General features: G+C 38.2%; 1 protein-coding gene across 6 annotated transcripts in view; it reads left to right on the top strand.

Annotated features, from left to right (window-relative positions):
• TANC1 (tetratricopeptide repeat, ankyrin repeat and coiled-coil containing 1) overlaps positions 1–26,887 on the top strand; it is a 119,121-nt gene that overhangs the window by 42,555 nt on the left and 49,679 nt on the right. For 4 of the 6 annotated variants that reach the window (XM_075092666.1, XM_075092664.1, XM_075092662.1 and 1 more), the window contains 2 exons: positions 4,325–4,399; positions 18,945–19,148. In XM_075092666.1, the coding sequence (XP_074948767.1) occupies positions 4,325–4,399; positions 18,945–19,148 (279 nt within the window). The remainder of the gene's footprint in view (positions 1–4,324; positions 4,400–18,944; positions 19,149–26,887) is intronic. The other 2 variants (XM_075092660.1, XM_075092661.1) reach the window with 2 other exon arrangements.

Raw genomic sequence — 26,887 nt, 5'->3', positions numbered from 1 at the left:
AGTTTATACTAAAATTGGAAAGATCCTTTGTAAAATGGTGATCGAGGACATGGGAAGGAGAACAATGGACCTGGAGTCTACTGTTTGCCAGAAGAAACCACAATGAAGACTTCTAAGAGTTTGGCTGATCGGTGTGAAATGTGTATCACAGCTGTCCTGTAAAAGTACTGTGCTTTGCACAGTGGTGTGATTCAGAAAACATCAAAGAGCATTCACTACAGCGCTTTCAATTATTTTTGTATAGCCAAAGTATGTGCAATGCACACTTTACCACTGTTGCAGCCTACTTGGCACGCAAGTCATTCAGGTTTTAGGAAAAATACATTTAACGTGTTTGAACAGTCTTTTGCCTCTGTATATCACAGTGGCCTTGTGGTAGAGCCAGGAACAGAACATAACTTTCCTGGGAACCAGTCAGTGCACTGCAGACAAACAAGGTTTTAGTTTGTAGACATCCCTTGCACCAGAGGAGTGGACAGGGTGTGCTTACACAGTTAAAGTTTCTAACACAATCAATGCACAAAAGAAGCACAAGTTTGTATTGCATGGTCCAGCTCTTAAATTTCTGATTTCCTAACTTCTTAATGCTGGCCCTCACAGTTTTGGCATCATTTATGTATGTATAAGCCTTTTTTGTTTAATCTGCAAATTTTAATCTTGTGCTGTTGTAAGAAGTAATATATTAAAATACCTTTTGCTGTACCTAATAAAGACTGATATTTTATAGGGATAGAGGAAAGTTAGCTGACTGTAACATTAGAATATCTGTAATAATTCAAATAATGCTGCTATACATAATTTTAAATGTAAAGTCACGCCTACCACACACCTATTTCAAACTATGGAAGATATACTTAGGTTCTTGATTTGTTATTGCTGTTTGAAGATGGGTTTGATTTCCAAAAATAGAAAGTTTTCACATGACTTTCTCAAAAAAAAAACCCCAAACCAGATGCTAACAAAAAAATTATATTTTTCCTCACGCACTAAATTTCTGTAAGACATACCAGTTGTTAAAGAAAGGAAAGCTGCTTAAGTCTTCAGAGTTTGAACCCTTTTTTAGTCTTTTTTTCCTTCTATCTAGAGTTTCATGACTAGCTGTTTGATAACTAGTTACAGCTTTCTGATGAATCTCTTTGTAGCCTGTATATTCCTCTTGGCTGAGGTCTGCCACCATGGAAAACGTGTGGGAGGGCTTTTGAAAGGTGGTTTAGTGTCTTGATGATCTCAGAGGCCTTTTCCAACCATTATGATTCTATTATTCCAGCTTACAGATCTGATCCATCTGAAAGATATCCATTATTAAACAACTTCTGATAGAATTGGAAGAGAAATAAGCTTTAAAATTTACAGTCTGTTTTTTTTTCACGCGTGAAGCAGAAGCCTGTGAGGTTTATGGCCTGTCTTGTGGATTTTGTTTTGGTTTTGTCTCCATCCACTGACAACTGTGTCATAGGTTGACTTGTCGAGATCTTTCATCCTCAGCCGAACACATCTTACTCCAGCCTCAACCAGTTGCTGTGTGTGGTTTTTCTTGCAGATGTCTGTTTTAGAGGGAAGCATTCCACTCTTTCCGTACGGGCTGGAAGTTCTCCTGTAGTTAGTTGTCCATACAGCTCGGAAGTTTTTTCTTGGTGTCTAAACTAAATTCTGTCTGCTGCAGAGCAGGCTTGTATTACATGGTCTATCAAGAGTTGATATATAGGACAGATTGTTTCCTTCTGTGTGCAGTCTTAAAATATATAACGGGCTAATGTAGTTAGGGCTCTCCAAGTCTTCTGCACTTAAAATTTAAACAGCCTTTTCAGCCTCTCTGGCGTTGTCTTCTCTGTTCCCTCCACCTGATCTACATCTGAATTCTGGTGCCCACAGTGGGATGTGGGCTCCTCCAGAGGCCTCATTAGTACGAGATAAAGTGGAATAATGACTTCGTTTTAATGGCAGTTCATACAACTTAATAAGTGGTTTCTTTTCTCGTATCATCAGGTGGGCTGTTTACAGCTGACCATGTCCGAGTGTCTCGGAAGAGGCATTCTTCCTTTTTCGTGACAGTGTGCCTGAGGATGTGATGGTATTTTTCCTTGTTACTGCTTTTTGTGAAAGCTGTTGTGTAGTGAAGTGCTGCCTTTTTCCTTTGCAAGGCTAGAAGGTATAAAGGGCTGGGAAAGAGGAACCCATTGGGGAACACACGCAATGAGTGAGAATGGACACACAGTACTTAGCTACCTTTCTGATCCCCACAATAATTGGCTGTTGAGGAACAAGTATATGGTATTTCAAAGGAAGTAGCCACGGCTGCAGTTACATTTTGGTTCAGGTTGTTCCATTTTAAGCTTCTTTTTCTAGATGTCGGTGCTTTTTGTTAATCTCTGAAAATTCTATGCTGCTATGGACTGTCCCTGGATCTAGCTCATCCAGGCAAGTGAGGAAGGGGGAGTGTTTCCTCATGTGGTATTTAGTTTTTCCTTTCATGGACTTGTGGCTGCATTTTAGGATATATTTTCTTGTTTTCAAAAAATTAAGCATTGTTCAGGGGAGTGTCATTAACCATGTTCTTTCAATCCAGCCTTTACTACGTTGCTGGACAGATGTGTTGAGAGCTGGCACATAGACTTTGCCTATAGAATGTGATTGATATCGAGTCACTGATACTGTAAACACATAGAGTATATGGTTAAAAAACCAGCTTCACTCTTCCCAATTATCATTCAACATGCTAATATGGTATAATGATGCTTATTTGCAGAAATTTATTTATGCTTTGTATTCCACAAATAGCCATAATTTGCTTCCTTTTAGTTTATTTAATTTTTCAGTTAGATGATCCAATTTTGAGGGTGTTTTTGTGGGCTTTTTCAATATTGTTTAATGCTGGAACTCAAGAGGGCTATTTAGTTTACATTCTTTGGAGAACACCTGAAAATACTGCAGAACTCGTTTTACTCCTATAGTTTGCAGAGAGATAGTAGTAGCAGAGTGGTTTGGTTTTTCTTTCTGTGTGTAATCCTTAGCAGATACTTCACCCGAGATGCAGAGCACAGAAGGTAGTGTGTTTGTGTGTTTGCTGCCTGCTTGCCCTATGGTGGGTGATCCTAAGCGAGTGTAACTCGTCAGTACAACTTGCTTGAGATGTTACCGTTTGCGTGCACAGCTGTACCTGTGTGGGACTGACCAGGGACATGTGCAGTGAATATACCGCAGGCTTGCAAACCTTCCAGTTTTTTAATTAGTATTAGCTGTATGTGCTTCAGGTTATTCATAGAAGCGTAAGACCTCTGTTGTACTGATTTGTCTTTTTCTGCTTTATTTCGTAAAAAGAAGTGAACTTTGAGGAATCCATATTTTTTGGATGGAAGATTTTTGCTTTTCCTGTTGATTTCATGTAGGTTTCATGGCAATCCGTCACATAAGACAGCATAGTCAGATTACTTTTTTTTCCTTCTTGTTGCATATTCTGTACTACGAGTTTTCTATATAGAGAAAACAAATGACGTTAGAATTTGTAGATGCTTCAGACAGCTTTCTGAGAAAGAAGTGATTGTCATAATTCCTTTCATTCTGTTTTCCTTACTTTATAACTGAAGATATCTGAAACAACTTAACTGTCTTCTACGTTCACATCCCAGCTATATTTTTCCTATAATTAATAATCCTTTGAGACGTGCAGCTTGAAGCTGCTCACTTGAAGTTGGTTGTTAACTTTGAGATGTGGAAGGCAGAAGTGAGTGTGCTCACAGGCATGGACATGTGGGCATATAGGCGTGTGCATAGCAGTGCAGCGATTTAGGGAAATCGTTCGGCTTTCTGTGTTGGTCGGCAGTGCATTGTGCGTAGGTGAAGAACAATTGTGAGGTGATACCGTGCCCCGTTGTCACCCATCTGTTTCACACTCCTGCGGTTTGCAGTGTCCAGCTGGTAGCAGGTTTCCAGCGTGTCACCTGCTCCCCCAGCAGCGCTGATGAACTCTGTTCAGGAGTTAGACCTTTCTTCTGTTTTATTTTCGCCGGAGTGTCTTAACAGTAACTTATACGGGTTTAGCCTTGTAACCTTAATTATATGTGGAATGTGGAGAATGCCATATTTTTTTTTCTGTGTAAGAAGACAGTGAACTCTAATTGCTTAGCTCAAGTATTAAAACATTCCTTGTGCATCAGGGCTTTGCTTAACCGAGCTATGTTGTAAAAAATAAATGTAACTACCAAAACGTTTCTTCTGATTACCTCACTGTTTTATGTGTATTGATCCTATCTTTATTTGTTCGGTTTTGTGTGAATGGATGCGATTAACGTTGCATTTATTTTTGTTTCTTTCTGTTGTCCTTTAGGAGCAACATTTAAAATGTTAAAGGCAGTTTTAAAAAAGAGCCGAGAGGGTGGAAAAGGGAACAGGAAAGACTCAGGTATGAATATTAATAAAGTATTTTGCAATGTAGATGAGTTGTGCATTTCAAATCCAGCGATTAAATTTATTGTGTTGCAGCAGTGGTGCCCCATCTTTAGGGCAGCGGGCGACTCCTGTTGCTGATGCCAGCTGCAGGGAGCTCTGTCGGCCCCATGCCCTCCCCTCCGTTTTGGCCGGACTGCTCACGTGCAGAGCGTGAGTAGCAGGTCTAAGGTTTCCTGGAAGGTGTATCCAGTGCACGAGTTCCTGAATTGCTGCCGGGAAGGACAGATGAGAGCAGCTTGCTCTTGCAGGCTGTGTGTATTGTCCTGCCAGCTTAAACATGGCCCAAGGCCAAGGTTCAGAACCCTGAATTACAGAAATATATTTTAAACTACTTATTGAATTCTATCATAGGAAAAAAATGTATTATGGGTGATAGAATTTTTATTAGTTGTGTATTTAGAAAAAAATTATTGAAAATAAATTTAGTGAAAAGTTTTTAAGTTGGTTATCAAAATTCTGTCATGTTCTAGTTTTTGCTTTAACTACAGAGATTTTTTGAATGTAAAAGTAATCATCAATAAATTGTGCTTTTAGGAAAGTAAAAATTATTTTACTAATAATCATAAATTTAGCAGGCCACTACTTATCTATATTGCCTTTCAGGAGAAAGGGTAACTAAGAACTCTAATTGCTGTTTTCAAGGGCAGAGAAGGACCAGTGATGCCCTTTGAGAAGGAGTAATAATCGTAGAAGTAGAGGTGTTGGTGGCTGAGTATTAAACCTGCCTGCTCTGTGCAGGTCATGCTGAAGGCTTTGCTGCAATGGCTAGAAAGCTAAGGGACCTGAGTGACAGGTACCTTTTCTTCAAAGTTCAATTTTTAACTTTTAATGCAGACTAGTCAATGTGTTAAGTTAAACTATTACTGTACGTTAATACATCTGATTTTCTGAGGAGTTAGGTCCTAAATTACCTCTAATAGTGAATTTATGCTCTTTGGCAACACAAACTTATTACTCCCATAATAAAAAAAAAAACAAACAACAAAACCCCCCCAAATATTCCTTTAATGTATTAAGTACAGCATGAAATATAGACTACCACATTCACATTTGTCAGAACCTTTAAAACAATGCAGTCGTATTTTCCTTGACAAGCAAGTTATATACGTACCTTGCGTTGCAGCTTTTAAAACTATACGGAGTTACATGGAGTCCTAAAAGGGGAGGGTATTTTAAGTGTTCTTTTGCAAAAAGCAGTTCTGTGTTCATCTGGCAGGTAATGTGTTCTTCAGGAAATTCTTGTGGTCTTGTGAAGTTTACTCTCTACCATGGTTTCTTTCTAAGCGATTGAATGATGAGAGTTATCCTGAAAAGAAAAAAAAACATTTACACTAGATCAAAGATGCTCAGAATTGGTCACAGAACAAGAGGAAAGGCATCCTGTTAATTTTGGTGTACTGCTGACTTGAAGTTACCAGCTGGAGTTGTTTAAATGTAGTGGGCTAAAGATTCCTGTGGCGAGGCTTTCATTGGTACATTTTTCCTTAAAATACTAGATGGAAATTGGTTTAAGCTCAAAAGGAAAATGCTCCTTGGAACAGAGCTTTGACCAGGCTTTGATTAAAATCTGAAGCTGGAAAAGCCTTTTTCCTTTAGGTCAGAAAACACATTTTCTTAATTTTAGGACCTCACCACATCTGTCTGGATTAATATATGCAAAAGAAAGGATTTTCTCCCTTTGTTTTACAAATACAGTGCTGCTGTATTTCTGAATACCAAGGGGAGTGTTAGAGTGTGGGAGTGGTTTTGGTTTCTTTTTTGTTTTGGGTTTTTTGTTTTGTTTCTTAAGCAAAGCTCTAGAGTTTCATGTATAAGTTGAATGTTACGGAAGCCAAGTATTGGGAAGAATCAGTGAATGATACCTGGCTGGTAAGAGCTAGAGTAAGGAGGGGAGTGCAGGAGCCACTTTTTAAAAGGAAGTAATAAATTTATTCAGTGGATTCCAGAGATTTTGGCTTATTTTGTATTTGAAGATAATGTGAAAAGTTTGAAAAGAAATGTTTCCGTTCTGTGTTACATCCAGGACTTCTGTAAAGCTGTGTTCAGTTTAATAGTTTTCTCTTTGGTTCCAAAGGACCTTTCAATTCTTTCAGCTGTAAGACATATCTCAGCTTTTAGAGTTGTGAGGCAAGGCAAAGAACATCGGTCTTTGAAGAGCTTATTTTTTTGCTTGCTCTTCCCTCTGGTCCTTAAACTCTGAACAATGAGAAATGGAAATTTTTTAAATTGTAGAGTTGTCCCATTTCATGGCCCTTCAGGTCCATAATAACAACAGCAGCTCTTAAAATTTACTGCTCTCTAAAGAGCTATGAAGAGAGTGAAAATGCACGCTAATGATGGAATCTGACTTGAGAGACAGTTAAGACGGAAGCATCTATCCTCCTAGCCACCATTTAAGAGAGCAACGCAGCAGTAAATTTAGATGCTTGTCAGCTTTGTCGGCACGTAGGTTTGATTTGTTCACTGATGAAGTTCTGAAAAAGTTGTCAGGTTTCTCAGAGCTCCAGAATGCAGCAGGCAGTAGATGAGTGAGCGTGGCTCACTAGTGTCAGACTAGACCCGGTTAGGAAGGCTTCGGTGATCTTTTTTCAATTCATACCCAGTTGAGGAATAATGCTGAACAGCTAGAAGGCAGGAAAATCTTAGGCTGCTGTAGCAGGTTCAGAACTGACTGTATGAGTGTGCTTGCAAACTTCAGCTAGGGTGTGTGGGTAAATCTGTCACGCTTTGCATCCCAGTAAACAGAGGAGAGATGTTGAGGTGTTGAATTGCAGCGGAGGAGCTGTAACTCCTGAAAGCTCTCCTTGACCACTCGTGACTGTTTCAGTCTAACGGAAGAGGTTTAGGCTGAACTGCAATAGCTTATTCTTAAACTGAAGTAACCCCCTGTTGTCCCTTGGGTTTACTTGTGCATAAAAGGAACGCCTGGAAGTCTGTGTAATTCAAATCTTAGTAGGATGATTCCGGTTTTACTGAATAGAATTTCCTGTTTGTACATTAACTAATCTTATTGCTTTTACATCTGTTGGCCTTGCAGAGCCAGGGCAAATTGGAATGTTGGTTTCTTTTTGTTTGTTTTCCTGGATTGATGGCACAACTGTAGTATTAAAAAGTCTGTAAAAGTGTTAGAGAGCATAAAGAAATTAGGACTGGTTTTGGTTGTTTTGTTTTTGTTTTTAAATAGCTTATATAGAACTTAATGTTAGAATTGCCTCGTTTGCCCTGACGTCAGATCTTAAGAGCTGAAGGTGTGCATAACGTTTTTGAAATCTAGCTGCCGAGTATGTTAATTACAATTTTTAATAACTTTTAAAACTCAAGGTTATCTTGAAAAAGAGGGTTGCAAGAATTAATGATGATGCATTTGGGAGAGAGACTGAAGGGCTATGCTGAAGGCTGGTAGAGGGTCTTTATACAACCAACTTCTGCCCTAATCAGGTGGAAGACTGTCACGTGCGAATCTGACTTTGGGATGGCAAAATGGCACCTTAGGCTACTCCAACAGCAGTACGCTAGCGATACATAGTTGGGCTCAGATCCTGCAGTTGCTTCAGTGATAATTCTTGCTTCTACAACTGCTTTATTAAAATGGGTTTATTTTAGATGTGGCTGGGAGGCATTGATAGGCAGGTGGCTGTTGCAGGATTAGGTAAATTCTAAATGAAGCAAAATTTGTGTGTTTAAACATGCACATAATTATGTACAATGTAGCAGTATGCACAAACATTTGTGAACATAGATGAAAAGAGAACATTGTTGACTGAAGGTTGTTTTTGTATAGAATAACTTTTCACAACAAAACTCACTAAACTTGTAAATGTGGATTTGAAGGCAAGGTGATTGTTATCGTGTTTAGGTAAAATGATGTGCCAAAGGAACAGAATTAAAAAAAACCCCACACTTTTTTGACTCAGGCATCCAACGTTTTCTGCATCCAGCTTTTTTTTCAGGTTCTCCACAGTATGAAGCAACCTGTCTTTACACCCCTTCAGACATAGTTGTTTCTGTTGTATGGAAATAAGTATCTGTAAGTTGATTTTTGTCTTGTCTTGTCCCACTTCCTTCCATTAAAGTGATGTATGTACTTGGTAAAGGACAGAACTCAAGGGGAAAAAGCCCTCAGCTTGCACCTTTCACATGAAAGTAACAGAGAACTGTTTTGTGGCAGTTTGGAACCAAGCAAGAAGAGGGCAAACAGGAACATTCATTTTTGTGCCCTGGAAAGTAATCTGTGGTTTTATACTGTCTCACGTACGCTGAGCTGGACATGTGCAGCAATTACTTTCTGAGTTTCCCTTTGTTTCTCAAGGTTTTCATTCAGTCTCAGAAGCAAAGTAAAAAATTTGGTATTTTATCCTGTCTGTCAGGTCATTATCATCAAATAAATATTATCCTTTTAAATTCTGAAAGAGTTTCCAAGTCCTTTAGAGATTCCTTAGAAGGTGTCTTTCTAGTAAGGAGTGGCAGACCTAGTCTTCTTGATTGGGAGTCTGTTAGTGTAACTCTCACTAGTCCTTATGACTTCTGCTTAGGGCACACATTTTCTTGCCTTATTCTTTGCCTTTTGCCATTGTTTTGTTAATGGACTTTATTTTCTAGGTTTAAGATAATCTCGTCTCTTTGTCTTTATTTCTACCGTGTGTGTCTTTCTAACTATCCTGGAAATCTCTTTCTGCTCTCTCTTCTGTGTTGTTTCCATAGTTGATTGTATGTTTTCCCGTTTATTTCCTTGAGGCTTTTAAATCCCCCTCTGGAGCCACTGGGAGATTCTCTGCCTCTGGAGAAGGCTGGACCTTTTTTTATTTTAGCTGACCTTTTTTTATTTTAGTATAGCACAGAAACTTTGTATCTTAGTGTCACAATTGAAGAAATCGGAGACAGGAGACTGTTGTTTGAACTCAGGTTCTACAGGGTTACCTGCAAGTCTTGTCTGTGTCCATGATGAGGTGATAGTATTAAAAATATACACAATAAGCTTCAGAATATGAACAAAAATTACTTTTAAATTATGATTGTTTTAGTAAAAGTTCTAGTCAGCTACTCATTCTTAAAAATGCTTCAGAGAGAGATTTGTGTTAGTATTTCCTTTTGGTTTTATATCCTGCCAGCTGCTTTGCAGTATATAATTATGTTTGTTTTCTTTATGTCCTAAAGCCAGCAACTCGCCTGCATTCTGGGAAACTGTTTTTTTTTTATTTTTACTTACTAAGCAAAAGATTATTCAATATAAAATACTTATAATGTATTTAAAAAAAGAAAATGCCGTATATTAAATCTCTACAGAACACACTCAGTTATTTCAGATGGCTTTCTAGTAGCATGAGCATTGTCGTTCTGTTGACCCAATATCAGGCCTGAAGGAACATGAATAATGGAGGTATTGTGCTTAGTTTGTATCGTGCTTCCTTCACTAAATCCCATCAGAAGTTTAACATCAAATGTAGTACACGGTATGAAAAAAAACCTCGTTGACTTCACTAGAAATTAATGTGGTAAGTAGTTGGGACTTCTAGGTTTTCCAGTTTAAAGGCTTGTTAGAGGATCATGTAGTGCTCAGAAAACAAGGGACAGACCATTATGTCCACAAAAAGATAATGTTTAGAGTGTAATACTATAGTGCTTTAAAGGTAGAGAATCTGGAGAAATGAGATGAGTGTTTTTGATGTCTGGATGATGAAATAAAAGGTATTGAAGTGCTTACATATTTGTAGGCATCGTACTTTCAGTGATTGTATTCAGTTTTTTTAATGTGGGCTACAGAAAACTTCCATATTAATGAATCTTTCTTGTTTGATTCTCCTGTCAATCAGACTTAATTTTTTTACAATACTGTGCTGAGACGGTTCCATTTGTTTTTCCTCCTTCTTATATTCCAGTATCTTTATATAAGCATCTTTGACCTAAATATGAGTGCACAGTTTTTGAACATTAGGATAGAATGGACGCTTATATTTCTGCATTATGTTCTGTTGTTGATTGGCATACTCCTAGTTATTTTGTTTGCATGCCTTGCTCTGTATCAACATTTTATACTGAAGGTGGATGAAATCTGTGAATTTGAAATGTCTTCGTTTTTTACATATGATCAGATACAGTTAAGAAATTGAGTTTATCCTTAGTATTCTTTTTGAAAAGTAAAATGGCTTTCAAAGGCATGAGCTGGGATTGCTCGTATGATGATCTGTCATTCCTGTTTTTCTTTCTCCCTTTCCTACTAGCATAGGCCACTGTTACGAGCCTGACACGCAGCACCAGCGCAGCACTTTGAACGATAAACATAAACGTGCTTAAATTCACTGACACCATTATATTTTTTTTTCTAATGGCAACCAAATTGCTCCTTTAAAATAAAAGTGAAGGCGTTATGTAAGAAGGCCTAATCTTTTATTAAGACCCACTACTTAATCATTATTTTAAAATCAAGTGTTTCCAGAGTTATTTCCCTGTAGCAGTAAAGGTTCAACTCTCAGCTGAACTTGTTTTGTTAAATGCATATTTGAACCCCACGTTTCTTGCGTTACGTCTCATTAAATATTTCTATCTGACTAATATACTTGTAACCAAGATGAAATCACCAACAGCTTCAGGTACCCTTCTGGCAAACTGAAAGGCTTGCAGTCATTAAATAAAATACATTTGCGTTCTAAAACTGACTATGCAAATTCAGTTGGCTTTCTCTGTCCAAACTCTCTATGATATTAGGCTTTGAATTCTAAGTGCAAAGGGACTTTGTGGTGCATAAAGTACACATCCATTAGCTGGGACATTGAACTCGTACTGGAATACTTTCAAGCTTCAGTTTGACTTCTTGTTGTTACTCTAAAAATATCTTGCAGCAGAAGCAGCATTGTTTCATGCTTAAAATATGGAGCTGTTTTTGATTATTCTGTGTTGCTTTGCCCACTTTCTGCGGCTGATGACAGTTATTTAAGAGTTTAAATTCCTTTTTTTTGCTGAGCAGTGAGTTTTTAATGTGGTGAATGTCTTTTCCCAGAAGCTAATTCCAGTGATATACCCTATGCACATATAAACAGGGGGAAAAAAAATAAATCCTGCCCTTGAAATACATAAATAGAAATTACCTTGGTGGTCCTAATAACCTCTGTTTATCACTGTTTTCTTTAGAAATTGGTTGTTAAGTAAGCATTACAAGAGAACATTAGTATTTTGTGTACTGAAAAAGTAATCCAGAGTTCAGAAATAAATGCCAGAAAGTGAGCAAATAACGTCAAGAACGAGCATAGTTGGCAAAGATTGTCCATTTGGACCCTTTATTCTAATCTGTACATGGTTTGTTTCTCATTCAGTGCACTTCACTGTTTCTGTTACTCAGGCTGTGAAGAGTTTTCTTTTCACATTCCAGGCTAGTTTCTCCCTTTTTCTGGTCTCTCCAGGGTCTCAAGAGCAAAATAATTAAATGTTGATCTTCCCTAATGCATGTGTTTTACATGACAGAAGCCTGGTTTTTTTAACCCCAAAAGGCTAGCCGATGAACTACTTCACTTACCATGATTTTTTCTTCAACTCCTGATCAGTATTGGTAGGAGTGTGCATGGTTACCTTGTCCTGACCGGAAAGAGGGGCTCACATGGCTCCTGTAAGCCTAGATTGCCTGCTTGCTAAGTTGGACTGGCTGCAGATGTACAAGTACACGCACACATGTAAGCATTTTAATTTTGAAAGACACAGATCCTTTAAAGGTCAATTGTCAGCGTTTTGCAATTAAAATAAAGCACCTTATACACAGTCACCGAACTATGCTACAGAGTTCTGTCTACAGTTGCCTGTCAATTCTGTTGAAAAATAGGATGGGAATGGAACACAGAAAACTTTTTTTTTAAACATCAAAACCACTGGTTTTGGTAATCCTTAAACAGCTTCTTATTACTTAGACATTGTGATGCCTTGTTCTGGAAAGTGCTTTCCAACTGTATGACTTTCTTCATGTTGTACAACTAATTTCTTTTTCCCACTCAAAATTTCCGTCTGAACTTTTCTGTAAAGTCTCACCTTTTCTTAAGAAAGATTAGGATGAAACACATCCTGCGAAGCAGAATAAAGTTTAATAAGCCTGTCAGTAGTAATGTCTAAGCAAACCTGAATGTTGGATATTCCTGTTTGCAGGGGCAGTCTTTCTTCTCGTAGTGCTGTGAGTGCATGTAGATTGGTACAGTTGCTACTTGTGCTGTTCTTCAGAACTCAGCAGTTCTCACAGAGGTATCGTGGGGCACTTGATATGAAGAGAGCAGAAGCCTCACGTAAAACAGCTAACAAAATAACCCAGCAGTAGTTACTGTTGTTAGTTTTTTGCGTGCTCCCCTTGTCTATGTGATTTAATTCTGTCTCAGACCATTATGCTTGCTCTAAAATAGCAAAAGAATTAGACGCTTAAGCTCACCTTTTCAGCTTTTCCTGGTAAAGATTCTCCAGAGAGCTTTACAAGAGTGTCAGCGATGGCTGTGTGTGCACAAGTCATCACAGAATTGCAGCACCGCGGTTACCCAGGACTGGGTCCAGTCAGCTTTTGAGTCTCCAGAGATGGACACTCTACAGCCTCCCTGGGCAACCTTTTCCACGGCTCTGCCACCCTCACCATTTTTAATAATACAGTACAATAGTGGCTGACAAATTTAGTGATTCCTCTATTCCAACAGAAATGTCAGGGCAGTTGGCAGACAGAACAATTGCGTGCAGGTTGACACTGAGCCAGCCAGCAGGTTTAATGCTGGTTGTGTTCTTTTCTGCAGAGTACAATTGCTTTTTTGCCTTCACAGCGTATCGATCGCAGAGGACTGTCGACGTAAGCCAGCAGTGGCCTTGGTTGACACGTAGCCCCAGACCAGTCCTGTTAACGTTCTCTCTTCCTAAGGATAGTTAGCAGTGGTACCCAGGTTTTTGCCACCTTCTGGTCTCCTGCCCCAAATGTGTTACAAAAATGCAAGGTTTGTTTACTGCTTTGCTTTCCGTTTCATGCCAGATTAACTGCCTAGCTCTGACCAGATTATAGTCGAGTTCTCATTTGTTTGGGAGGTGTTATCAGTGCACTTCACCCCATGGTGCTTGCAAGGAACCTTTTTCAGCAATAGGATCCTGTAGCGTTACCACTTCAGTTTTTTAAAACATCTTAGGCAGAACTGCAGAATCTAAGATTTCTTCTGCTATAGCACAATTTTATATCAGACGTATATTTAAGTGGGTTGAGAGTCTTCTGTTTCACTTTAGTAGATAGGTTAAGGTAGAAAAAGGCAAAATTGGCTATCTCGGAAATACATATGAGAGAAGTCTGTGGAATATTGTCTGTTCTGCAGGTGCTGTCAGTGATCAGACTTCAGGAATCTGCATTTTCATCGCTTTAGCCTTCACTGTTTTGAAGGTTCTGGTCCTATTCCTTCATGTTAAAATAATGTGAATTCCAACATTTGCACCAAACTCCAGTTTACCCATGTTTTGGTAGTTAGCATTCTTCTGGTTTCTAAGCAACTTATATTGAATGAAGAATTAGATGTGTTTTATTATGTTTAATACTGACATGTACCTGTAAAGATTTTCATTTTAGTTATCCTCTCTATTCAATAGGAGGATTAGTTTAATCTACAAGTTCTCTTTTATGATATTGGGCTCTACAAAATCATTACTTTAGCCAGCCATCCTTGTATCTTTTTGTGTCTTAAGGGGGGGGAAGCAGTTTGTTAATCAGATTATGCCTTTCAGTTGCATCCCTAGGTGCAACTAAACTGGGATTTGATTTCCATTCTCAAAGCTTTTTGTGTGTGGCTTTTAAAGCTATTAAGTTGTTTCCAAGGTTACTTTGACCACTGAATGAGAACTCTGGTGTTGATTGATGCTTATGAAACTTTTTTGTCCGGAAGCTACTTGGCAGTGGAAAATGTAAAACTCAGAGGTTTTAAAAATAAGAAAGTGGGGTTTCAACAGGACCTTTCTTTATGTTTTAGTTTGACATTATTAAAAAAACTTGAGAGGTCATCTTCCTCCTATTGTAGAACTAATGTTTGTCTGTTTTATGTTGGAGTAGTGACCAAGAAATGTAATGTAAATTTAAAGTATTATTCTGGAAGATAAAATAGTTGAAATTACTAACCTTTAAGTTAGTAACAAGTATTTTTTGTTTTCTGTGTGCATCAGCGTGTGTCATCTGGTTATATTTGGGCATTTTAACAAACTGTATTTTGACAGCTGTTACTCATGCATTTTTCTAATATCATTCCCCTAATATCGAGTTGTGTGTGGAAAGCGTAATGTATTACCTTGAGGATCCCACAAGCTTGTTAATTTTGGGTCTGTGTTGTCACACATGTTGATGCAAGTATTTTACGGGAGTTTTGCTGTAAGTTGCATGAAGTGTGTAGATTTGGTCATCAGCCCAATTTATACAGAATACAAAATGCAGGATTAGGATAAACTAAATATGCAGGGTAGATTCAGAGACGTAGGAAAGGATGATAAAAGCATATAAAACAAAGCTTGCCATCCCACATTATCATGTGTAATTTAACTATATCCAGCTGTAAATACAGTTACTTGTGGGGATATAGAGCCCCCCCTTCATGCTGGACTGCAAGAATAAGTTTTGTAGGTCCATTTACAGAGCCCATAGGACCAACAGCTAGAGGTCACCTGCCTCTGATTTCGTCCTGTAACTCGCTGTGATAGAGACCCATGGGCTATTATAAAATTGCGTACGTCTGAGGTAAGGGCTTTAACATCCAGCTGACCTGACTGTCTCCGTGGGAACTCGGTATCTCGCAGTCTAACTCGGCATGAAGCAGCTGTTCCTCCTGCCGTGACTCCGCTGTATGTGGTGAGGAAAGGTGGGCCCTGTCCTTGCGTCAGCCAGAGACGGGGTGCTTCCAGATCTTCCGCCCAGTTCCGCCCTCCTACACACCTGCCCCCGCACCCCCTTGACCTCTTGCTCCCTTTTGGGGGATGAGAGTATGTTTACTTGTGTTAGGGAGAAAGCCGGTGGGAAGAACAACGCTGAGGAGGTGCGTAGAGAAGCCAAGGCAAGCAGCTGTCCTGCTTACCCTGTTAGCAGCCTCTAGCTGCGTGTGGACCTGGGGCCTTCCTCAGCGCAAAGTAGCTGTCAGTTGCCATCAGCAGATCACTCATGGGGAACAGCCCCTGAGCCCGTGTAACGCGTGGCCTTTGAATGCCAAAACCTTTCCATTTGCTGTTTATTACCATTGGAGTTGTTCTTGGATCTTGGGGGTCTACAGGGAGTTGTTCTCCTGGTAGATCATCTGGTTTGTGCCTGTGGCTGGGACGGTATTCGGAGGGCTGTGGTGTATGAGTTCTGTTGGTTGCCTTCTATTCCTGTTTGGTTTTTTGAGGCCACAAATGTAGGATTGGTCTGTTGGCTAGTGTGGCATTTAGTTAACAGTTTTTTAGAAAGGTCCCGGAGGAGCAACTGTGCAGTTTCTGCTTTCTTTGAATGATTTGTGTCTAATAGCTGTCTGCTCTTCCATAATATCCTAACCATTTTTCATTTATAATGTGCTTTTTTCTGCTTCAGTAGAACACGTTACTGTTTAAGCATGTTCCAGCATCACTGAGGATATGATGTCCTCATAGGCTGAAGCTGCTATGGTTGGGTTTTGTCAAGGTGTGATTTTTTGCATTAAAAAGCTGCTGTATCTTAACAGCATGGGTATGTGAGTGACAATAAGCAAAACCTTGTTGTAAAATTAGGAAAATAAGCGATTGAAAAGGAGAATTTCTGTGGTACATGTTTTTGAGTATTTGGTTTTTAAGTCATACTGCTCTTAGAATTCAAGTCATGAAAACCCAATCTTTGTACCTCTCCCCACAGTATCTGCAGTGCTGTCAGGGAAACATAATAATAAGAAAAACTGGAGTACTGCTGTAACAGAAATTGCTAAGATACAGTGGAGTGTGTACATATAGACTGTAAAATATCTTTCAAGATACTGTCGTGATCAAATAGTCTAAACTTATTGATAAGAGTTACGCCAGCAGTGTATTTAGCGCTGTCTCTCTCTCTTCCATGGTGTAATGTTTCATATACAATAGAGAAAGATAAATTAAAATTAATCAAAAATTTGCAAGTCTGCTAAGAAGAAAATGAATTAAGCACTGATTGTTTGTGTGATAGTAAAAGGGGAGATAGAAATTAGGGAATTGTAGGTGGACTGATTAGACCTGAAGGGGAGAAGTGATTTTTGTTTGCTATTCTCGCCTCTTGCACCCCTCACTAGCATTCCAGCCAGAATATTTACACAAATTCCAAATTAAAACCTTGGCAACATATTTAGTAAAAAACTCTAACAAGAATGCCAGTATTTTCTAATTGTAGTCAGCTGCAGTGCCATGCTAATTCCTTGCTTTTTGCTTATGTTCAAAGGAAGAAATGGAGTATCACAAGTTCCTCTGTGCCTTCTTCAACAATTTCTGAAGCAAGCTCACATGTACTGTATTGAATAATAAATAATAATGTACCTAATGTTAAATCTGTCTTTAAAACAGCTATTGCAAAACTTTAATTTCTAAAAGAACAGAGAAAGAAAATCCTCTGTCTCTTGATTTCCACTGAAAGTAAATGGGAACTCAGTAATTTAGGTATCCTGGTGTTTCAAAAAAATCTCACATATGTGATTATAGCATCTAAAATATTTAGTCTTTTTATTTTAAATATATAGTTAGGCTGTACTTTTTTTTTTTTTAAGAGAGTGTGTTACAGCTAGCTTGCTAAAACATTGAAGCTGCTTTTCTAGTTCTCAGAATTTTAAACCAATAGCTAAACTCCTGTAATACTTTCAATAGACTTTTTTTGGGGGGAAGTTACTTAGTTTTTAATTTCCATCTTGACTTGATGAAACTAGAGTTTCTTCCTTAAAATCATTACCTTTTGCTATGAATTTTGCTGTAACAGGGAGGAGAACTTTTGGACAGTGGTAGTTTAGCTGGTTTCAGAGAAATAAGATTAAGTTTTACAGGTACAACATGTTAAGAAAAGTTTGAATCTAGCATAGCGTTCTTCGAGGCCATTTATCATACATATCCTTCATGTGTGGTTCTTTTGAGGAAAAAAAGTATGGCTAGACAAAACCCCCAAATAGTCTTAAATACATGCACTTTCGGAAATACGGGGATTAGACTTTAACATTCAGGCATGTTTGCTTTTCTTATCTTCCATGCATCCCTCCAAAAAAAATAAAATAAAAAAAATAGAGTGGTAGTTAAATTGACAAAAATATGTTTATTTTTCTCAAAGGGTTAGGTTTGTTTCTTTCCTTCTGACACAGTATGGAAGGTCATTGTGTGCAGTTAATACGGTAGCAGAACAGCTGTTAAAAACTGAAGGCAACAACTGAATGACAACAGAATGAACAAGAAATGCAGATCTGGCAGAGCCACATTTATTTGAAGTGTTTCCTTACTGTGAGAAAATAGACCTGGTATGAGGGATTCAAACTTGAAAATATATTAGTTCTCCTTTGTCTTTTCGTCTAGTTGTACTTCGGGTTCCAGCACTTCAGGCATGCTGCTTTTGCACATGGGCTTTTCTAGAAAATGTTCAGGCATTCTCCTTCCTCTTTGGATCAGTTTTGTTTTGCTGGTTTTTATCTTGGGTCATACCAGTTCTATTTCAGCAGTAGTTCATGTAAATTATTGAGCAATAGCCTGATTTGGGTATTAAAAAAACCTGTAGTTAGTTGGTAACCTTTTTTTTTTTTTTTTCAGTTCTGTCTCTGTCATCTGACTAGGAAAAACCTAGCATTTTAAACATGTATTTCTGCTGTCCTTGAATTACTACTGTGAGCAATATATTTTCTGTTGTTTTGAATATATATTCTCCACTTAGCTGAAATTGCATTTCCTACACCAGTAAGAAATTTATCTGTTTTGAGTGTATTCCCCTGTTTTGACGTGCCACTTAGTCCACAACATACTAACAGCTTGTTTTTTCCTTAGATAAAATCACTGTTGCTGTCAAATTGCACATAACTGGACCTCTCTTTTAAAACAGAAAAATAAAGCTTAGACTGGCCATCTATATTGAGTGTACCTTTTAGTGATCTATCTTTAAATCGAGTGTAAGGGGTAACCCAACTGAATTCCTCCTTTAAAACTAGTTCAGTAAACAATATTTTCAGATGATCTTGACTTTCAGGATATCACAGGGATCCTAAAATACCTTTTCAGCTGTAAAAATACTTTTATCTTCATAAGAAATTTGGTTTTACCTCTGAGGATGAAATCTGAAAGGTGCTTTGTTGAAAGTGAGGTTTTTCTTCCACCTTGCCGTCTCTATTGCAGTAAAATAAAATCTCACTTACTTGTGTATTTAAATTTTTCTAGTGGTTGTCTGGATTCTGCAGGGGAGGGTGCACAGAAAGACAAGTCATACTGAATTGTTGCTGTCAAGTATGTTTTCCTATGTGAAACACTTGTATTTCAATGCAACTCTCTGCTTTTTATTTTGGTATATCACATAACGGATGACAAAATTCTATTTTTAGCAGGTGACTCCTGCCCGGAGAATGCCTTTCAGGTTATAGCAACATCTGGCCACAATGCAGATTTTCCCACTGGCAATCAGCCAGTCTCTGAGGACACTTATAGAATGAACTTGGCTAAAGGAGTTTCAATGTCGCTTCCATCTTCACCTCTGCTGCCACGCCAGTCCTATTTGATGCAGTCGAGATCAAACAAAAAGTCTCCAGGTAAAATGAAACTGATGAGCAACTAAAACTTTCATAGCACTTTAACTCAATTTTTTATATACTTTTTAGAAAAGTAATACAGTAAAATCATGTTAATCTTTTGCAATAAGAACAAGAGCAGTGAATGCTTTTTGCGTGTTCCCAGGGAAAAAGGTAATAGGTGATTAAATAGAATATATTATTTCATACAGCAAAGAATTATTCTAATAAATTTGGTATCACAAATACCTATTTTGAAATGTCTGTGTTTAAAACAGATTTTTTATGATTTGTATATCGGTTAGGTAGAAGACAGCTGCAGAAACCTTTGTTTATGCATATGTTAGTGACTGTGTAAGAGTGAATGTTGTTTGTGGCTTTTACAGTTCATTTGTAGATGAACTGTATATGTAGATACATTTGTACATATTTACATACTAAATGTATTAATAAATAAATTGCTGCTGAAGTTGTGACAAGAAACTTGTTAATTTTCAGTGGTTGTGTCCTTAGTAATGACCGCATGCTCATGTGTGAGCCTTGCTAAATAAGGTGCTCCATCTGGTTGCCTTTTTATCAGCATTCTGTACATATAAATCATTCCAACACGCAGGCATCACTTGGGTTCATTCAGGTCAAAGCTTGAGCGTCAAGTGAAATTGTCCATATTCCTAATACTTGTGGAGACATTCAACAGTTTTGAGGTTCTTTGTTGTAAAGTTTATAAGGTCTAGGAACAAAGAGTGTCGAAAGTTGTTTTATGTCAGCACTGAGCAATATCTTGGTTAATGACCCATTTTACATAAAGACAAAAAGTTGCTCAAAGAATGGCCACAGGGTAGCAGATACAGTTTGTAAAAAGTATTATTGGTTTAAGTTGCCTATCAATATTTACTTTTTCCTTTCAAAATTTAAAAATAATAATCTCACTTCATGTTTAAATAATTCTGGGTTGGTTTTGACAGTTCATGTAAAAATTTTGAGCCACTGAATAGTATTTTGTTGTTTGTCTCTTACCACAAGTGATCTGTGTGCTAAATGACTTCAAAATATAGGGGGAAGTCCTTGTAATGGAGAAGGGAATCGGATTTTTGCCAAAGACTTAAGCGAGGGTCAGGAGCTAACTCTTAGTTTTGTTACTGTTGGGAAAACCTAACTGCATGGTGAGATAATATCTTACCAACCTCCCCACTCCATAATTTAGTTTAGTGACACACATTTTTATAAGCAGAGTATAGGCTGTTTCACTAGCAGAAAATGTGTAACAGTTGATAAATTTTGAACGAAAAGCCATATTCACAATGACCTCAAAGTGATTCCACTGTGATATGTAGCCAATGAAAAAGACTTCTTAAGATTATGAGAGCTGTGAACACACTGGCATTTATGTGTCATTATTTTGTACAAATACCTAACCAGCTGATAGAATGCCGATGGAAACATGCTGTGCTATTCCTTTGACTTTCAACAAACCATAGCTGATGGAAAATGATTTACTATATATTATCTGTCTAGCATCTGGGACAGGAGTAATAAAAAGAGTAAACTAATGTACTGATTTCTAAAACAGAGTGCTTTGTAGCTTACAAATAGCAAGTTAAAGATTTGTCAGGATATGGTGGATGAAAGAAGAAAGGTTTGCACAGAAAGTTGTAGTAGTATTTTGAAGCGTTAGGATGTAGCAATGAAGTTACCTAACCAGCGCTAGAACAAAACTCTAGTTTCAGTCCTCTCAGTTTACAGGTGAAGGCAAAGCAACTACTTAGAGACATATTTTTCAATGTAAATAATATCATTAATATTTTTTTGAACCTTTGAAACTGTGTAATAGAGCAGAGGAAAAGATTGTCCTTTGACATGTAATCGTTGGTTCTACCTTTTGTTTCTGTTCATCTAACCCAGGTATGTTGATGGTCGTATGTATAAGGTGATATCCTTGCATAACTTGTTCCCTTGAAAAAAATTCTATTTAGTGTCTGCTAGACTGAAGCAATATCCTGTATGTACACTCAGTGTAATGGTTAAAGAGTATATTCACTAAATGCTACCCAGGTTTTAATGAAGAGTTTTTCATAACTTTTTATTGAGTCTGAGTAGCTCTAGTTAAAAATTTTGGTTAGTAAATTAAAAATGCTCAGATTTTCCTGACTCTGTGTTCAGAGTTATAAACTAAAAACTAAAAGTTTTAGTTAACCAATAGTTATTTGCACTAATGTTCATGGAAACGTCTATATTTGAGGTTTCATACTCAGTACATTCCCATTTTTCTAGCAAATTTGTCTGTACTCTAGCTTACATTTATCTAATCCTGCATCTATATTTTCTGATTTAAAAATATGTACTTAATTATGCTTATGATCAGTGAATAAAAATATTTTTTCCTGGTTAAATAATTTGAAAAATATGCATGGAATAACATTCTGCAGTAAGAAATGCCCTGTAATATGTTTTACGTTTTTGTGTAACTGGTATTGACATTCAAACTCTTTAACAGAATTAGACTCTAGTTGGTGATATCCAGAACACAAAAATCGTCAATGTAAATGAATTAATTGACAAGCTGCTCTTAATGCTTTTCCTTTCATAGCCTTTTCTGCATATTTCCAAGTGAGTGTCAACTGCTGGCTTCAGAGGGGTATTTTTTGTTTGGCTGATTTTTTTGTTTTAATTTCACCTCTTTGCTTGGCTTCACTGCTGCCTGAGCAGCAAGGGTTTCCATCCATTGTAATTTCTTTAAAATGTGTCAGCATGTTGAGTAGGGCTTGAGCAAACTTTTTCCTTCTGTAATTGCTTCATCCATTTGCAATCTGATTATCCGTCACATAAAGCTGTTTAAAAACAAGCATTTTATTTCCACCAAAAGTGATTTAGTTTGATGGAAGTATGTTCTAGACTTAATTTCTTATCCTTTTAGAAAGTTGCACACTCATAGACAGATGATGCATGAAAGAAAACAAATTCTTTGACTGTATCTTGTGAAACAAAAGGTATTGCAAACATTTATAACACCTTAGTAAATTTTGGTAATTGACTGTATCATTTAGCAGTAGTACCATATGAAAAACAGCAACAACAACAGCAAACAAAATATAAGGCCAGTTTGTAAATTTACATTCAAGCAACGTATAAATTGAAATAGAAACTGCTTAATTTATAATATAAAATACTGGAAAAGTACCTCCCCCCCCCGGCATATTCTTATGTGTTTGAACATTTGCTAATTTTGAAGGTTATCTTACCTTCTAGGTTGCTTCAGGGTTTTTTGAGTTTATCTAATTTTTTTAAAATTAAAAATGCAATAGTAGGAAAATTATGTTTTGCCTGAAATTATTTTCCATGTGGATGCTGTATACATCTCTGTAGTTTTCTACTCCAGATGACTCAGAGGATAGAATGCATTTGCCACTATGGAATAGCTCCAGAGGCACTGCGGGGAGTGTGGTGTTTTTGTTCAGTCCCTATAGCCTGAAAGGATTTTGTTCCATCGTAGGCATATTTGTTCCATGAATATTGTAATTATTGGTTCTCAGGTTTGGACTGATGTCACTGAGAAAAGCGCTTGGATGTTTAGCGAGTTAGAGGTATCCGTTCAGGACAGGTTTGGAAATTGCTTGTCTGGGGACCCCCTGGACCAACGCAGGACTTTCTGGTTTTGGTGTCTCTTTGAAACTGCTGTCCTGACCTCTGGCATCCCACTTCTCATTTCCTTCTTCCCATCCCCTCCCCCAGTAGGTGGGGGATCAGGCCTGAGACTGAACCTATCAGTCCTCATATGCTAGGAGACCAGTATGTTAGCGCTGTTAGCTATTTTATTGTTCCTGTCACAGTGGACGGGCATGATGATGAGTGTCGCAACCGAGCGGCATCTTTGCTGCAGTGCGTGTGTGGTCATAGCTGCTTTTTTACCCATACATCTGCAAGTAGGTCCGCCACTAGAACCTCATAGCACACGGGCAGGCAAAACCATGGGAGAGCTAGCTGAACTTCTTCAATGGAACACAGAAAGCTGCACAATCCCCTTTGCACAATCTACTGTGAGTGACATTGTGTTTTAATTATTTGCATGGGAGGTGGGGGAGCTTTTTCTTTGTGAGAAGGGCTTGGAAGAGTCCCAGTGTTTCTGGGCCCAGTTCAGTCCTCAACTCTAACTATAGAAGGAGGGAAGAGAGAAACTATATCTTAAATTGCTCAGGAGCCTAATATTGGCAGAACTAAAGTGAACAGTTCACTTGGAGTTAAAAGCTTCCTTAATGAAATAGTTCATTGAGGAGGAGGTGGATAAAAGAGCAGAAACAAGGAAAAAGTTGTCAACAGGACAACTCTGTGAAGGGGAGCAGTAAATGAAAAACTGTGACAGTAAGTTGAGTTTATTCTACTGGAAAGCTAGAATGAACATTGCTTGGATTGGTAATCTTACAGGTGTGCAACTGAACTGATGTTTACATTCTTAAAAGGATAGTAGTTGATTGTACTCTGATTTAGGAGGGTCAGCTAAAAGAATGAAAGTAGTGATTTATAAGGGAGGTTCCAAAAAAATTAGTTGATGGAGTTTAAGGGGTGAACAAAAGATACTGCTGCTGCTGCTGCCCTTGAAGTAAATGTTTGCTGACTTAAATTATTGATACCACTGTGCTTGAACAGAGAAAGGAAGCAGCTTTCCTTTTAAAGGCATCAGTGAATGCCAAAGATGACTGTTGGAAGAATCTTCCATAAATGTGCAATAGAACTTTCAGTTAGCTTTTTATTTAAACTTTAATTGAAACTGTTAATTAATAAACAAATTAGTATACCTGATACTTGAGACTAGACTAGGTAAGAGAACTGGTTTCACCTGAGGCTTCAGTTTTGTGCACTGATTTGGAGACCACTGGGAGGCAGTTCCTCTTGCATGCAATAAGCTGTCCAAGTGCAAAGTCCTGCACCTGGGTGGGAGCAATCCCCACTATCACCATAGATACAGATTCATTGAACACTGATGGGAGGGAAAGCCAGTTCAGGTGATTAGGAAGGAGGCACACAAGTTACAATAATCTTGTAGAAAATCAGCTCTTCTGCAGGCAAGAAAGCATTAAAAATTACTGGGAGAGCCACAGATCACAAACAAACCAAAAAAGTATCATTATGGAATTGTATAAGTCTGTAGTTCATCTGCCTCCGGAAGATACTGGTGTAGCTCTGGTGGTACCAACTTTAAAAATCTACAGTAGAGCTGGGAAAGAGCTAGAAAAGGGCAGCGGGAATGACTAAAGGTGTGGAACGGCTCTGAAGGAGAAATTATTTTAGTAGATTTGGCTGGTATTTTTCTGCCTGCAAGAAAGACAGTTGGTGGGAAAAGGAGACAGTATGATTATGATGTCGTGCAGTGTTGGGTTAACTTGTGGATGGTGCAGATTGGTAAAGAAGGGCCGGGACAAATTCTTGGAAGGGAAATCCATCTAGAACTCTTAAACAGCAAGTGACCACTTCTGACTCAGGAAAAGATAAGCCACTTAACATAAGTCAGGAAAAGTGTACTAGGGAAGTATATTTTTTTTTTTTCCTAACTTAGATTCTTCTCTGCCATTGGTTACTGATAAAATACTGTCCCAGATGAACCTTTTCTCAGACCCGATTGAGCCATCTTACACTTTTGGAAAAGAGCTTCCATTTGCAGATAGGACCCATTTAAACGTGAACTGTTTTTCATCCATAGATAAATTCACGTGTCCTATTCTAGACTAGTGCATGAAAATAAACTTGCCCTGAGTTTTCTAGTTATTGCAATGTTGTGTATCAGATTTGCAAGTACTGTAAGACACTTCCACATTAGTTTGTGAGGAAAAAGTTTCAATACAGGGTCTCCTCCACAGCCTAAAGTGTGAATGTTAAAAATACATCCTGAGAATATTTTTATTCTGATCTATTTGACTGCTGCATGTTTGTTCTGGTTCTTTTAGAATGGTTGCTTTTTGTTGTTCAACTTTGGTACATCTAATTATACTTCTGCTTACAAATGACAGATTTGGACTATTGTCTCCATAAAGAATGTGATTTTGTTTCAAAGGAATGTATTTTTAGCTACTTTCACCAGGGCCAATGACCATTATTTTTGTTACGAAATAGTGTTAAAAGAGCACCCTCTGGTGATGGTTGGTAACTAAGCTGTCTTGGAGTTTAACAAAATGTAATCACCTCATAGTCTCTAGGTGAAGATATAAACATACATTCATATATGACTTACGCTCCCTGCCCAGTATTTCTTAGCTAAGAAATTGCGTTATCACCATATTCCCATATTCCACTTTTCTGTGGAATCTGAAAGGACAGGTCCAATAATGAAATGCCTCAGCACTCTTGTAGAACAAGGTCATACCTGGGGCATGATGTATGTTGGCCTGTGATGTAGCATGGCATGCTTTTTCAGGTGAGTTGCAGTGTGCGACCCTGGGGTGCCTAAGGCCATGACAGAGTTGCAACTTGCCTGTAAAAGCGGTCATCAGCCTCAAAGTGCTCATGAAAATGAGCAAGAAATCAGTGTCATTTGCAGAGATTTAATGTAGCATCTGAGACTGCTACCAAAGGAAGGATGAGACACTTTGTACGTCTGCAAGTTTAAAAACCCTTTTAATACCAGCTTGGGTTTTATGTGACATCTGTGTAAGCCACATTATGAATATTAAGTGCTTCCACCAAAAACATTGCTCCTTAAAGATTCCTTTAAGACTGTAGCAGGCAAAACTCATGAAGATACATTGATTAAAAACGGGCATATCGTAGGTCTGTAAAATCACTGTGTGGGCTTATGAGCATAGGACATAGGATTTGTTAACATTTATTTTGTGCCGGGTCAGTGATTCTCTAACCAGATAGCAGTATACTACTGTGATTATAATGGTTAAGTCAGAGAAGTTTAAAAACTACGTCCACGATTTTGTCATCTTTATCAATGATACGCTGGGTGCACAAAACAGTGTAACAAAATGTGGACTTGTGGGATATTTTCCTTGTTTTACAGATGCACTATATAAATGTCACTGTACTGTTTCTTCACAGGACCCTGTAAAACGTCCTGTCTCCCTTCAGTGACCAGGCTCCCCAGGGCAGGGAAAAATAGATGCTGTCAGCAGTGGGTGACTGAGCACAGCTGCTTTCTTCGTGGAAGCATTGCTGATCCAAGGCGTCCTGAGGTGGGGAAGGGCTGAATTCCTTCAGCTGGTGAACAGGCAGTTCAGCTGAGAAGAGGGGGTGGGACACGGAGGACATTTTTACCCAGCAGCATAACTAGCTGTTGCTCCAGAGATGTATTGTGAGCTGCCCTTGGTTCACATGCGAATGCCTCTAGCTTTTTTGGAGCTTCCTGGCTTCAGCCCTGGCCTTTGGAGGCACTGGTCAGTGCTCAGATCCAGAGTGCTGGCACACCGCAGTTACAGCGTGGACATGGAAGCAACCAGGACTCAGATTACAGGTGGCAGCAGTTCCTAGCCTGCTGCTGTTTCACTTCTTATTAATAGTGAGTTAAGCTGTTTGCAAAAGGCCTTCCATCATCCAGCCCCTAGTTCTGCAATAGGCAGAGTCAGGAAGTGAAACGACTTGAAAATTGCAGTTTCGTAATAATGAAATCCATGTACTGCAGCAGAGTTGTAGGTCTGCTTCCTAGAAGTCTTACTGGTTTTGCGTTCTGTGTATTGTTTTATTGATTGTTTTCTGTTTGGAATAAAAAAATGATGTCACCCTGTCAATAGTTTATTACTGAGAGACACAAGAAATATATTAGTACTTGA

This window comes from Phalacrocorax aristotelis, chromosome 5, assembly GCF_949628215.1.
Source record: "Phalacrocorax aristotelis chromosome 5, bGulAri2.1, whole genome shotgun sequence".
Lineage (NCBI taxonomy): Eukaryota > Metazoa > Chordata > Aves > Suliformes > Phalacrocoracidae > Phalacrocorax > Phalacrocorax aristotelis.
This window is presented reverse-complemented; position numbering and strand designations above follow the sequence as displayed.